Source organism: Syngnathus typhle, linkage group LG3 (assembly GCF_033458585.1).
Source record: "Syngnathus typhle isolate RoL2023-S1 ecotype Sweden linkage group LG3, RoL_Styp_1.0, whole genome shotgun sequence".
NCBI classification, from domain to species: domain Eukaryota; kingdom Metazoa; phylum Chordata; class Actinopteri; order Syngnathiformes; family Syngnathidae; genus Syngnathus; species Syngnathus typhle.
Window position 1 is genome coordinate 360,710 of NC_083740.1, and position 13,166 is coordinate 373,875.

Consider the following 13,166-nt stretch of genomic DNA (forward strand, 5'->3'; position numbering starts at 1 on the left):
GGGGGGGCGTGACTCACTCTCTCTGTCCCTCTCTCTCTCTCTCTCTCCACACGCACAGAGCAATCATCCATCAAAAGCTTTTCCAAACAACAGCAGTAAGACTCCGCCCCAGCAGCTCCCAGGGGCAAAGTCATTCTATTCATCCTCCCTGTCCTCGCTACTGTAAGCCCCGCCCCTTCAAAGTGTGTGTGTGTGGGGGGGGGACTGTGAACATGATGGGGGGGAGCAAATAGAAGAGACGCCAAAGCATCCGAGTCAGCAGATTGGCGGGAAAGCACAAGTGCGCTGGATGTCGTTTGTCTTTTCATTGTCTTCCTCCAAAACTTCTTTCTGTCCAATTGCTTGCTTGCAAAGGCGTCATCTGGTTCAGATCTGGATTCAAACACGTTATGGAAACAAATCAGACATCAATTGTCCAATTCCATTTCAATCATTTGAAATGTCTGATCTGGATCAGATCCGGATCAACACATGACCCACGCAGCGAATCGTTATTGTGAGGACGCTTACATTGTGCACCTACAAACGCGTGACCTGGATCCGATCTGGATCAAAAGACATTTTGACAAAGGTGGAAGAGATTGAACTCCATTTTCCATTTGTCAACGAGCTCATCATTTCCACGGCTTCCGGGGTAGTCGACACCTTCTTCCTTTGGATGAGGCAGGGAGATACATCGACAGTCGGGGGAGGAAAGCCGAAAGTGAAAGCGCAACACATTTGCTTATCTCATCTCATCTCATTTCTCTAAGAGTGTGCTCATGCGTGTCAGTGAGGGGAAAGAGGAAGAAGGCCAGTTGTCATGCTTCATTTGGTTTTCGCACGCACGGCCGTAGACGAGAGAGACGAGCAAGTATCGACCGAAGCGGCAAAGATGCGCTGGACGCCGCGGAAGGGATTGGGCCTGTTTGTGGCCTTGCTCTTGGACGTACAAGGTACGACGTTTGGCTCGCAATCCGTTGCAATGCCGACTTTTGCCATTTGATTATTATCGTCTTCCAGCGCATCGACCAAAATGTCTTTGATAGAAAAAGAACCACTTTGGGATTTCTCCAGGGATCACGACAAATTTGCATGTACGGATGTGCTCTGTGATCGAGCAGAAAACATCTTGACGATTGCAATGAGCAAAAGATGAGCGGCGGGCCCTCCCTCGTGCTTTCATCGACTGTAATCCGGAGCTGATCCGGCCACGTTCGGCAGCGCTAAAAACACCTTTGCCGGCCGGACATTTGCTCCATCTGGATCTGATCTGGTTTACATTTTGAAACGGCGACACGCCCTAACATTGAATTGGCATGGCTTTGCTTCCTTCCAGATGCCTAATCTGGATCAGATCTGGTTTCAAACACAAACACAGCCATATTGTCTGTCAGCCGCCCGGCCCGGTGCATCTTCAATCACTTCCAAATAGGTCATTGCGATTCGATTTGCTCCAAATGCATTTGCCGTGTAACATTTGCATGGCTTCGGAATCGTCGTCGGAACAAATTGTCTTTTCAAAAGTTTTCTTGGGCTTAATAAAAATGAGCAGGCAGGAAACGTCGAGCGCCGAGAGCAGAAGGAAGAAGCTTGCGCCCGTCTCACGGTGCGTCTCATTTTCTCACGCTACAAAGTTGCGGTGGTGCATGTCAATGAGGCAAAGAGGAAGAAGCTCTGAGACGGACGGCCTCGTAGTCGCTGCGTGCCATGTTGGAGCAGAGCAGATCTGGATTCAAATAGGGTTGGGCGACAATAGTTGCAGTTTTCAGTGCCCCCTCCCCGGAAGGAAAAAGAAAATAAAAATACCTTGATCCAAGAGTACATTTGCATGCTTTTCAGTGCTGGCGACGGATGGCTGGGGAGGGCGCTACACTCTCAGCACCGTCTGTGGCCTGGAGGGAAGCACGGTGGAGCTCCAGTGCGCCTACTGGCACCCGACAACCGACAAACGCCAAAGCATTTACACAACGGAGACTTGGTGGCACACCGAGACCGACTGGCCCAAGGGAAAGCAGCCCAAAGATTTGCGTTTGGACCCCCAATACTCCGGTCGAGTGCGCGTTGACTGCCAACGGAAGAAGTGCACGCTGTTCATCCAGGAGCTGAAAGAAAGCGACGCCGGCGAGTACAGATTCAGATTCGTCACGTCAGGTGGAAGAGGCTTCAGCGTCGCGCCTGGAGTCACTCTGAGTGTCACCGGTAAGGATTCTTACGCCAATGAATGGAACGCGCGCGGCTTTTGGCGCAAGGAGGTCGGCATCCCTGCGGCAAACTCCCGCGAGGTCAAATGTGTGAGCGAGCGCCAGCCTGGAATGTCAGAACGCAGAGCAAAGCTGTTGTGCGCTGCCCTGCTACTGCAGACATTGCACACGCACGCACGCAAACGTGAAGCGGCTCGGCGGGAATGCAATAGAACACATTTACAATGAAATGGTTTGACACTCTTCTTGACTAATTCAGAGCTCAGCGTACAAGCGATGACGGGGGCCACACTCAAGTGTGAGAGCAAGTGCTTTCCGACGGCTTCTCCTTCCTTCATCTGGTACAAGAATGGAGAGGAAACCAAAGATTCCACTACCCAATTCCTATATTATCCCACCCCCCAAAACAGCTACGCATGTGCTCTACGAGACTATGAGCAGCTTGCATCTCCTCCCGTGTGTGAGTTAGCGACTCCCGCCACGACGGTCCGTAGCACCTAGCTCCTTGCTAAAGCTAAACTGTTGTTTAATCTTGCAGGTGAGTCACGTTACACCTCATGTCCCAAGGTGGTTTACGACAGCAGACGCATGTGCGCCCTCAAAGGCTCGACAGTGGATATCTGGTGCTCTTATAGCCCCTACAGCGAGGTCAAGTCCCGATTCTGGTACACAGACCAATGGCAACCTCGGGACCTTAGGTCGGACGACCGCTATAAAGGTCGTGTCAAATTCCCTCGATCAATCTATGGACGATCGACTCTGAGAATCAATGACGTGACGGAGAGCGATTCTGCGGAGTATCGCTTCAAATTCTCCACAGCAAGTTCTGAATGGAGGGGCCGTTTGCCGGGAACCAATTTGACAGTCACAGGTAAGAGTGAAAGGTAGCAGAGAACATTGACTGCAAAAACAAGGTGCAGGGCCACTTGAGGGTCTTGGCAACAAAAGTAAAGATGGAGATTTGCTTTCGGGGATGTGAGCAGGGGCAGAATGTGAACGCATTTGGCTTCTGTGATGCTCTTTCAAGACCCTCCCTCTTTCCCTCTCACCCATTGATCGCACCTTTTGCCTCCAGCTGCGCAGGTGCAGGTGACAAACTTCACAGGTGGAAGCCCAGACGTCATCGCTCAGCTGGTGTGTCACACGACATGCAACCTGGAAGTTCCTTTGTCTTTTTGCTGGTTCGTGAATGCACACCAAGTGGGCAACTGCGAGCCTTCCCAGACGGCCAAACCTCGGCAAATCACTTTATCTCCCGGAGACTACGTCACCTGTCAAGTGGAAAGAAATCCATTCGGCGTCTCTTCTCGTCTGTGTGAGGGATTTTTGTTTTTTACTCATTCTGTTCACTAGACCGGCCCACTGAGCAATGGATTGGTTTATTGTCAATATCTATCCGTTTTCATGACCGACCGCTTCATCTTCCTTATTTCCCTTGCTCACTTGGCATTGTGGTCACTGTGCTCGAGTCATTACTGCCCCCCGCAGGACAGCAATTGAACAGCATTACTCTCATGACTTGTCTGCCCTCTACTGAGTGACGTTGTCTACCACCACCTTCTTCCCTCCTCGTTCAGATGCTCTGGCGGCCCCCTCGGTGTCGGCGAGTCACTCGGGTGATGGTATCTTGAAGGGTCAGCGGCTGACTCTGACCTGCACAGTCAACCCATCAGCATCATGTACATACGGGTGGTTTAAGGAGACCGGAAACTCAGGTCATCAAAAAGTGAGTGACAAACCTGCCCTGGTCATCCCATCCATCAAGGCTTCAGACTCTGCGGATTATTTTTGTACCGTGGCAAATGAGCTGGGGGAGAAGCAGTCAGAACGCATCAAAGTCAATGTGAAATGTAAGTACAGTACCTCACCTGCTGGTTTAGGACTCGTCGTTGAGGCCAATTGTGCTCCTCAGATCCTCCGGAGGATGTCGCTTTGGAGGCCATTCCATCAGCAGTCCCTTCGGAGGGCCAGTCTGTGAGTCTGAAGTGCAGCAATGGCACTAATCCAAAGGCTCGCTACGCGTTTTACAAGGACAACGAACGGGTGGGCCGGGAACCGGGCGGATTTGTCAATTTCAGTTCTATCAGGCCTGAAGATGCCGGAAACTTCCACTGCCAGGCCTGCAATGAATACGGATGCGTCAATTCTACAAAGGTTCTCCTAGACGTCGAATGTAAGTGGACAAAGTGGCGCTGGAGACTAGCGGAGTCAATCTCCAGACTTCAACCCTAGCGAGCGTGCCTTGTGTTGACCTTCCGTTAAGCTTTTATGCCAACCAGTTGTGTTGTTTGAAACCATCCAAAGCGTTTTCGCCCTAGACGGTCCTCGGCTGCCCAAGGTCTCAGCCACATACTCGGGTTCTGTCGGGGTGGGCTCTTGGGTCAGCCTGACCTGCAGCAGTGATGCCAACCCCAGCGCAAGCTACATTTGGTACCACGAGAACTCTCGCAAGTCCGACATGGCCGTCTTCAACATCAGCGACTACCGAGCGGAGCTCCACGGCGAGTATCGCTGCCAAGCCTGGAACAGAGTGGGGAACCAGAGCACCACGCTGTGGCTCTCCACCGAGGCCAGTAAGTTACGGTTCTGTCGGTTCTGTTCTGCATTGTCAGCTTTGCTTTTCTTTTCATAACTGCTTGATCAGGTCTACTGAAGGTGATGACGGTGGTTCGCGTGCTGGCTGGCTTGCTCCTCCTCGTCCTGATTCTTGGGGCCGCCCTGCTGCACAGGTGGGTTCCATTTTTTTGTACTTTATTTACATATGGTTAGGGAATTCTAAAAAAGTGTATTAAAAAGCCCATTTTAAAACGTGAACGTTTCTAAATTTAGGAAGAATACAAATGACAAAATAATGATCAGAATATAAAGTGAAAAAGATTTTGTGGACAAAGGTGTTCATTTCATTTTGTGTTTGTTTGATATTTTAGGAAAACGATGGCAGCAGCAGCTCAGGTGAAAAAAAACATCATCATGTATATCTTATTTGGATAGGACTAAAAATGTTAAGAAGACGTGAAAATGTTACGAAACTAGAAAAATAAGGAAAAAAGTGTAAACCTGATCCAAAATGTGCTCAGCCAAACGCAAGCGCAGAACACAGCACGGGCGGTCCGGACGAGCCGCTGTACTCCACAGGCGGTCCAGACGAGCTGCTGTACTCCACGGGCGGTCCGGACGAGCTGCTGTACTCCACGGGCGGTCCGGACGAGCTGGCTTTCTCCGAGCCCGACGCCATCTACTCCAACGTCGCCCGGGCCGAGAGGCGCCGGAGCGAGGATCGGGACGAGGGAGTGGAGGACATTGCCGTCAACTGCCGGCCTCCAGGTGACTTTCAATTTGGCTGGAAAATACTGAAATCTGCCAAGACATGTCCCCGACAAAAAAATAAATAAAATCCTCCTCAATAGACCTGCAAAAATATAACCGCTTCACCTTTCCCCCCCAAAAATGGGATGGTCATACTGGATGGTCTCTCTGGTTGTCTCCACCCGCAGGCCCAGGCCGGAAGCTGGAGCGGACGCCGACGCGTGAGGCGCGCTCTACAGCAAGTCAAGTCAAGTCAAGTTGATTTGTATGGCCCTAAATCACAAGCAGTCTCAAAGGGCTTCACATAGGCAAACAATTGACAATTCTTCTCAAAGCATCCCCTGATCTTAAGCTCCCAAAAGGGCAAGGAAAAAGTCCAAAAAACCCTACCAGGGGAAAATGAGAAACCTTGACAGATGGAAGGATCCCCCTTTCCGGATCACCAGGCTCCAATGGATGCAGAGAGGGCACAAATAATACATCATATGAAAAGCGAAGGGAGCGAAAACAAACTCCAGCCGAATCGGCCACTACAGGTTGATTAAAGGCCATATCCTACAAATGTGTCTTTAAACGTGTCTTGAATGTTTCTACTGAGGTAACAGTTCTAATATCCATTGGTAGGGCATTCCAAAGCTCTGGAGCCCCAATAGAAAATGCTCTAGAGCCTGCAGACATTTTCTTGGCCCTCTGTGTCGCTAAAAGGGTCGCGTTTTGCGAACGAAGGTTACGAGACGGAACATAACCAAACAACTAGGTCGACGAGATATGAAGGCGCTAAGCCATGCAGTGATTTATAAGTTAATAGAAGAACCTTGAAGTCACATCTTAAAGGGAGCGGGAGCCAATGGAAGTTGGCTAATATTGGGGTAATGTGATCACATTTTCTTGTCCGTGCAGCAGCATTTTGTACGAACTGTAGACTTTTCATGCGGGACTTAGGAAGACCAGAGAATAGTACATTACAGTAGTCCAGGCGCGACGTGACCAACGCATGTATAATAGTTTCCGCATCACCGGTCGAGAGGATCGGACGGATCTTTGCAATATGACGAAGGTGAAAAAACGCAATTCTGCTTATATTCTTAGTGTGCTTTTGAAAGGAGAGAGTTTGGTCAAATATTACCCCGAGATTAGTTACAGTATCCCTCTGAGTCAAGTCAAAGTCAAAGTCAGCTTTATTGTCAATCTCTTCACATGTCAAGACACACAAAGAAACCGAAATGACGTTTCCTCTATCCCACGGTGACGATACACAACACACGATAGACATACAAGTAAACGACACAATATAAAAACAAAAGGCACAAACAATAAATGATAAGAATGATGAATAAATCATAAATAAAGAGATAACACAATAAATAAGAGGAGCAAAACGGAGCCAGTGTGCATACAGCAGACAGTAAGCGTAGCGCAAAATTACAGGACGCTACGCAGAAAGGGGAAGCGAGTTCAGGATCCTGACAGCCTGGAGGATGAAGCTGTTTGAGAGTCTGGTGGTGCGGGAGGGAGCGCAGGCTTCTGTACCTCTTCCCAGAGGGCAGAAGCTCGAACAAAGAGTGAGCGGGGTGACTCACATCACTCACAATCGTGGTCGCCTTGCGGGTGAGATGGGAGGTGGAAATGTCCTTCAAGGAGGGGAGCGAAGCACCAGCAATCTTACCAGCCGTGTTCACTATGCGCTGCAGGGCCTTCAAGTTGTAGTCAGTGCAGCCGCCACCCCAAACAGCAATACAGCTGGAGAGAGAGGACGCTCTCAATGGTGCCACGGTAAAATGGAGTCATGACGGCCGGAGGAGCGCTCGCCCGCTCGCCTGAGTTTCCGCAGGAAGTACAGGCGGCGCTGGGCCTTCTTCGCCAGTGATGCGGTGTTGGTGGACCAGGAGAGATCCTCACTGATGTGCACCCCCAGGAACCTGGCGCTGCTCACTCTCTCCACCACAGCACCGTCGATGGTCAGCGGCAGGTGTTGGGTGTGACCCTTCCGGAAGTCAACAACAACCTCCTTGGTCTTGTCGACGTTCAGCAGGAGGTTGTTGTCCCTGCGCCATGTGGTCAGAAGGTCAACCTCCAGCCTGTACTGAGTCTCGTCTCCCTTGGTGATGAGACCCACCACAGTCGTGTCGTCAGCACACTTCACTATGCGGTTGTCGCTGTGGGTGGCAATGCAGTCATGCGTCAGGAGGGTGAAGAGTAGCGGACTGAGCACGCAGCCTTGGGGGGGCCCTGTGCTCAGCGTGATGCTGGCGGAGATCTTGTCGCCAACACGTACCACCTGTGGCCTCTGACAGAAGAAGTCCAGTAGCCAGTTGCAGAGGTAGGTACTGAGGCCCAGCGCATCAAGTTTGCTGATGAGACGTTGCGGCGAGCTCAACGAGCTCATCATTTCCACGGCTTGCGGAGGAGTCGACACCTTCTTCCTTTGGATGAGGCAAGGAGATACATCGACAGTCGGGGGAGGAAAGCCAAAAGTGCAACACATTTGCTTATCTCATCTCATCTCATTTCTTTAAGAGTGTGCTCATGCGTGTCAGTGAGGGGAAAGAGGAAGAAGGCCAGCTGTCATACTTCATTTGGTTTTCGCACGCACGGCCGTAGACGAGAGAGACGAGCAAGTATCGACCGAAGAGGCAAAGATGCGCTGGACGCCGCGGAAGGGATTGGGCCTGTTTGTGGCCTTGCTCTTGGACGTACAAGGTACGACGTTTGGCTCGCAATCCGTTGCAATGCCGACTTTTGCCATTTGATTATTATCGTCTTCCAGCGCATCGACCAAAATGTCTTTGATAGAAAAAGAACCACTTTGGGATTTCTCCGGGGATCACGACAAATGGACAACGTTTCGCGCAAATTTGCATGTATGGATGTGCTCTGTGATCGAGCAGAAAACATCTTGACGATTGGAATGAGGAAAAGATGAGCGGCGGGCCCTCTCTCGTGCTTTCATCGACTGTAATCCGGAGCTGATCTGGCCACGTTTGTGCCTTCTTGTTTTTTATATTGCGTCGTTTACTTGTATGTCTATCGTGTAATATGTCTTGTCACCGTGGGATAGAGAAAACGTCATTTCCATCTCTTTGTGTGTCTCGGCATGTGAAGACGTTGACAATAAAGCAGACTTTGACTTTTGACTTTGACAAATGCGTTTGACGTGTAACATTTGCATGGCTTCCAAATCGTCGTCGGAACAAATAAAAATGAGCAGGCAGGAAACGTCGAGCGCCGAGAGCAGAAGGAAGAAGCTTGCGCCCGTCTCACGGTGCGTCTCATTTTCTCACGCTAAAAAGTTGCGGTGGTGCATGTCAATGAGGCAAAGAGGAAGAAGCTCTGAGACGGACGGCCTCGTAGTCGCTGCGTGCCATGTTGGAGCAGAGCAGATCTGGATTCAAATAGGGTTGGGCGACAATAGTTGCAGTTTTCAGTGCCCCCTCCCCGGAAGGAAAAAGAAAATAAAAATACCTTGATCCAAGAGTACATTTGCATGCTTTTCAGTGCTGGCGACGGATGGCTGGGGAGGGCGCTACACTCTCAGCACCGTCTGTGGCCTGGAGGGAAGCACGGTGGAGCTCCAGTGCGCCTACTGGCACCCGACAACCGACAAACGCCAAAGCATTTACACAACGGAGACTTGGTGGCACACCGAGACCAACTGGCCCAAGGGAAAGAAGCCCAAAGATTTGCGTTTGGACTCCAGATACTCCGGTCGACTGCGCTTTGACTGCCAACGGAAGACGTGCAAGTTGGTCATCCGGGAGCTGAGACAAAGCGACGCCGGCGAGTACAGATTCAGATTCGCCACGTCACGTGGAAGAGGCTTCAGCGTCGCGCCTGGAGTCACTCTGAGTGTCACCGGTAAGGATTCTTACGCCAATGAATGGAACGCGCGCGGCTTTTGACGCAAGGAGGTCGGCATCCCTGGGGAAAACTCCCGCGAGGTCAAATGTGTGAGCGAGCGCCAGCCTGGAATGTCAGAACGCAGAGCAAAGCTGTTGTGCGCTGCACTGCTACTGCAGACATTGCGCACGCACACACGCATGCAAACGTGAAGCGGCTCGGCGGGAATGCAATAGAACACATTTACAATGAAATGCTTTGACACTCTTCTTGACTAATTCAGAGCTCAGCGTAAAAGCGACGGGGGCCAGCCTCAAGTGTGAGAGTGAGAGCAAGTGCTTTCCGACGGCTTCTCCATTCATCTGGTACAAGAATGGAGAGGAAACCAAAGATTCCACTACCCAATTCCTATATATATATCCCAGCTCCGGAAACAGCTACGCATGTGCTCTACGAGACTATGAGCAGCTTGCATCTCCTCCCGTGTGTGAGTTAGCGACTCCCGCCACGACGGTCCGTAGCAGCAAGCTCCTTGCTAAAGCTAAAATGTTGTTCCATCTTGCAGGTGTGTCACGTTCCACCTCATGTCCCAAGGTGGTTTACGACAGCAGACGCATGTGCGCCCTCAAAGGCTCGACAGTAGACATTGGGTGCTCTTACAGCCCCTATAGGCAGGTCAAGTCCAAATTCTGGTACACAGACCAATGGCAACCTCGGGACATTACGTTGGACGACCGCTATAAAGGTCGTGTCCAGCTCTTTGACTCAACCTATAGACGATCGACTCTGAGAATCAACGACGTGACGGAGAGCGATTCTGCTGAGTATCGCTTCAAATTCTCCACAGAAAGTTCTGAATGGAGGGGCCGTTTTCCGGGAACCACTTTGACAGTCACAGGTAAGAGTGAAAGGTAGCAGAGAACATTGACTGCAAAAACAAGGTGCAGGGCCACTTGAGGTTCTTGGCAACAAAAGTAAAGATGGAGATTTGCTTTCGGGGATGTGAGCAGGGGCAGAATTTGAACGCATTTGGCTTCTGTGATGCTCTTTCAAGACCCTACCTTTTGCCTCCAGCTGCGCAGGTGCAGGTGACAAACGTCACAGGTGGAAGCCCAGACGTCATCGCTCAGCTGGTGTGTCACACGACATGCAACCTGGAAGTTCCTTTGTCTTTTTGCTGGTTCGTGAATGCACACCAAGTGGGCAACTGCGAGCCTTCCCAGACGGCCAAACCTCGGCAAATCACTTTATCTCCCGGAGACTACGTCACCTGTCAAGTGGAAAGAAATCCATTCGGCGTCTCTTCTCGTCTGTGTGAGGGATTTTTGTTTTTTACTCATTCTGTTCACTAGACCGGCCCACTGAGCAATGGATTGGTTTATTGTCAATATCTATCCGTTTTCATGACCGACCGCTTCATCTTCCTTATTTCCCTTGCTCACTTGGCATTGTGGTCACTGTGCTCGAGTCATTACTGCCCCCCGCAGGACAGCAATTGAACAGCATTACTCTCATGACTTGTCTGCCCTCTACTGAGTGACGTTGTCTACCACCACCTTCTTCCCTCCTCGTTCAGATGCTCTGGCGGCCCCCTCGGTGTCGGCGAGTCACTCGGGTGATGGTATCTTGAAGGGTCACCAGCTGACTCTGACCTGCAGAGTCGACCCATTAGCATCATGTACATACGGGTGGTTTAAGGCGACCGGAAAGTCAGGTCATCAAAAAGTGAGTGACGAAGCTGTCCTGGTCATCCCATCCATCAAGGCTTCAGACTCTGCGGATTATTTTTGTACCGTGGCAAATGAGCTGGGGGAGAAGCAGTCAGAACGCATCAAAGTCAATGTGAAATGTAAGTACAGTACCTCACCTGCTGGTTTAGGACTCGTCGTTGAGGCCAATTGTGCTCCTCAGATCCTCCGGAGGACGTCGCTTTGGAGGCCATTCCATCAGAAGTCCCTTCGGAGGGCCAGTCTGTGAGTCTGAAGTGCAGCAGTGCCACTAATCCAAAGGCTCGCTACGCGTTTTACAAGGACAACGAACGGGTGGGCCGGGAACCGGGCGGATTTGTCAATTTCAGTTCTATCAGGCCTGAAGATGCCGGAAACTTCCACTGCCAGGCCTGCAATCAATACGGATGCGTCAATTCTTCAAAGGTTCTCCTAGACGTCGCATGTGAGTGGACAAAGTGGAGCTGGAGACTAGCGGAGTCAATGTCCAGACTTCAACCCTAGCGAGCGTGCCTTGTGTTGACCTTCCGTTAAGCTTTTATGCCAACCAGTTGTGTTGTTTGAAACCATCCAAAGCGTTTTCGCCCTAGACGGTCCTCGGCTGCCCAAGGTCTCAGCCACACCCTCGGGTTCTGTCGGCGTGGGCTCTTGGGTCAGCCTGACCTGCAGCAGTGATGCCAACCCCAGCGCGAGCTACATTTGGTACCACGAGAACTCTCGCAAATCCGACATGGCCGTCTTTAACATCAGCGACTACCGAGCGGAGCTCCACGGCGACTATTGCTGCCAAGCCTCGAACACAATTGGGAGCCAGAACGCCACGCTGCGGCTCTCCACCGAGGCCAGTAAGCTTCAGTTCTGTCGGTTCTGTTCCGCGTTGCCAGCTTTGCTTTTCTTTTTTCTTTTACTAACTGCATTGTTCCGCTTGGTCAGGTCCACTGAAGGTGATGACGGTGGTTTGCGTGCTGGCTGGCTTGCTCCTCCTCTTCCTGATTCTTGGGGCCGCCCTGCTGCTCAGGTCGGTTCCATTTTTTTTTGTACTTTATTTACATATGGTTAGGGAATTCTAAAAAAGTGTATTAAAAAGCCCATTTTAAAACGTGAACGTTTCTAAATTTAGGAAGAATACAAATGACAAAATAATGATCAGAATATAAAGTGAAAAAGATTTTGTGGACAAAGGTGTTCATTTCATTTTGTGTTTGTTTGATATTTTAGGAAAAAGATGGCACCAGCAGCTCAGGTGAAAAAAAACATCATCATGTATATCTTATTTGGATAGGACTAAAAATGTCAAAAATGTTCATGTTACTCAAGATTTTGAGTTGAAATACTTTAAGGGGAAAAAAAGTCTTTTAAAATCATGACACACTTTGAGCTTTGAAATGAAAACACATGTATTTTGGAAGCTGTTAAAAAGACGTGAAAATGTTACGAAATTAGAAAAAAAGTGTAAACCTGATCCAAAATGTGCTCAGCCAAACGCAAGCGCAGAAGACAGCAGGGGGGGTCCGGACGAGCTGCTGTACTCCACGCTGGCTTTCTCCGCGCCCGACGCCATCTACTCCAACGTCGCCCGGGCCGAGAGGCGCCGGAGCGAAGATGGGGACGAGGGAGTGGAGTACAGTGCCGTCAACTGCCGCGCCTCCAGGTGACTTTCAATTTGGCTGGAAAATCTGCCAAGACGTGTCCCCCACAAAAAAATTAAAATAAAATCCTCCTCAATAGACCTGCAAGAATATAACCGCTTCACCTTTCCCCCCCAAAAATGGGGTGGTCATACCGGATGGTCTCATCGGTTGTCTCCACCCGCAGGCCCAGGCCGGAAGCTGGAGCGGACGCCGACGCGTGCGGCGCGCTCTACAGCACCGTGCAGAAGCGCATCTGACCCAAGCAAGCAAGCTGAGCCTTGGCAACCAAAACGTCAAGGCACATTCGGCTGTTTGTAAAGCCTTTCTAGATCCAATATGAATACTGTCATCAATATTTTTCAGCCCAGTCAGCCAAAAAAAATGGTTCTTCTTATGAGGGGGGGGGGGGGGGGGGGGGAAACATTTCAAGCTTTTAGGAAAAGTTGTCATTTAAAAAGATTTAAAGTGGTAAGTAAACTCTT

General features: G+C 50.4%; 2 protein-coding genes and 1 long non-coding RNA gene across 4 annotated transcripts; 2 read left to right on the top strand and 1 right to left on the bottom strand.

The window, feature by feature from the left end:
• Positions 1–18: 18 nt before the first annotated feature.
• On the bottom strand, positions 19–9,077 carry LOC133151973 (uncharacterized). Its single transcript, XR_009714029.1, has 5 exons — positions 8,952–9,077; positions 5,616–7,912; positions 3,246–5,540; positions 1,789–2,084; positions 19–372 (listed from the first exon to the last, which is right to left on the bottom strand). It is a non-coding gene; the product is annotated as an uncharacterized LOC133151973 (long non-coding RNA).
• Positions 803–6,051, top strand: LOC133151963 (sialoadhesin-like). Of its 2 annotated transcripts, none has more exons than XM_061275415.1 (12): positions 803–935; positions 1,822–2,181; positions 2,443–2,643; positions 2,722–3,054; positions 3,259–3,498; positions 3,761–4,033; positions 4,096–4,356; positions 4,502–4,760; positions 4,828–4,912; positions 5,111–5,135; positions 5,261–5,507; positions 5,678–6,051. In XM_061275415.1, the coding sequence occupies exons 1-12, from the start codon at positions 803–805 to the stop codon at positions 5,712–5,714; spliced, it is 2,454 nt and encodes an 817-aa protein (XP_061131399.1). In that variant the 3' UTR covers positions 5,715–6,051. The 2 variants fall into 2 exon arrangements, with proteins under 2 accessions (XP_061131399.1, XP_061131398.1); XM_061275414.1 differs by having other exon boundaries at positions 4,502–4,756.
• Positions 8,057–13,019, top strand: LOC133151964 (B-cell receptor CD22-like). The gene is made up of 12 exons (XM_061275416.1): positions 8,057–8,189; positions 8,985–9,344; positions 9,610–9,813; positions 9,892–10,224; positions 10,401–10,640; positions 10,903–11,175; positions 11,238–11,498; positions 11,644–11,898; positions 11,987–12,071; positions 12,272–12,296; positions 12,532–12,704; positions 12,869–13,019. The coding sequence occupies exons 1-12, from the start codon at positions 8,129–8,131 to the stop codon at positions 12,939–12,941; spliced, it is 2,343 nt and encodes a 780-aa protein (XP_061131400.1). The 5' UTR covers positions 8,057–8,128; the 3' UTR covers positions 12,942–13,019.
• The last annotated feature ends 147 nt before the right edge of the window (positions 13,020–13,166 follow it).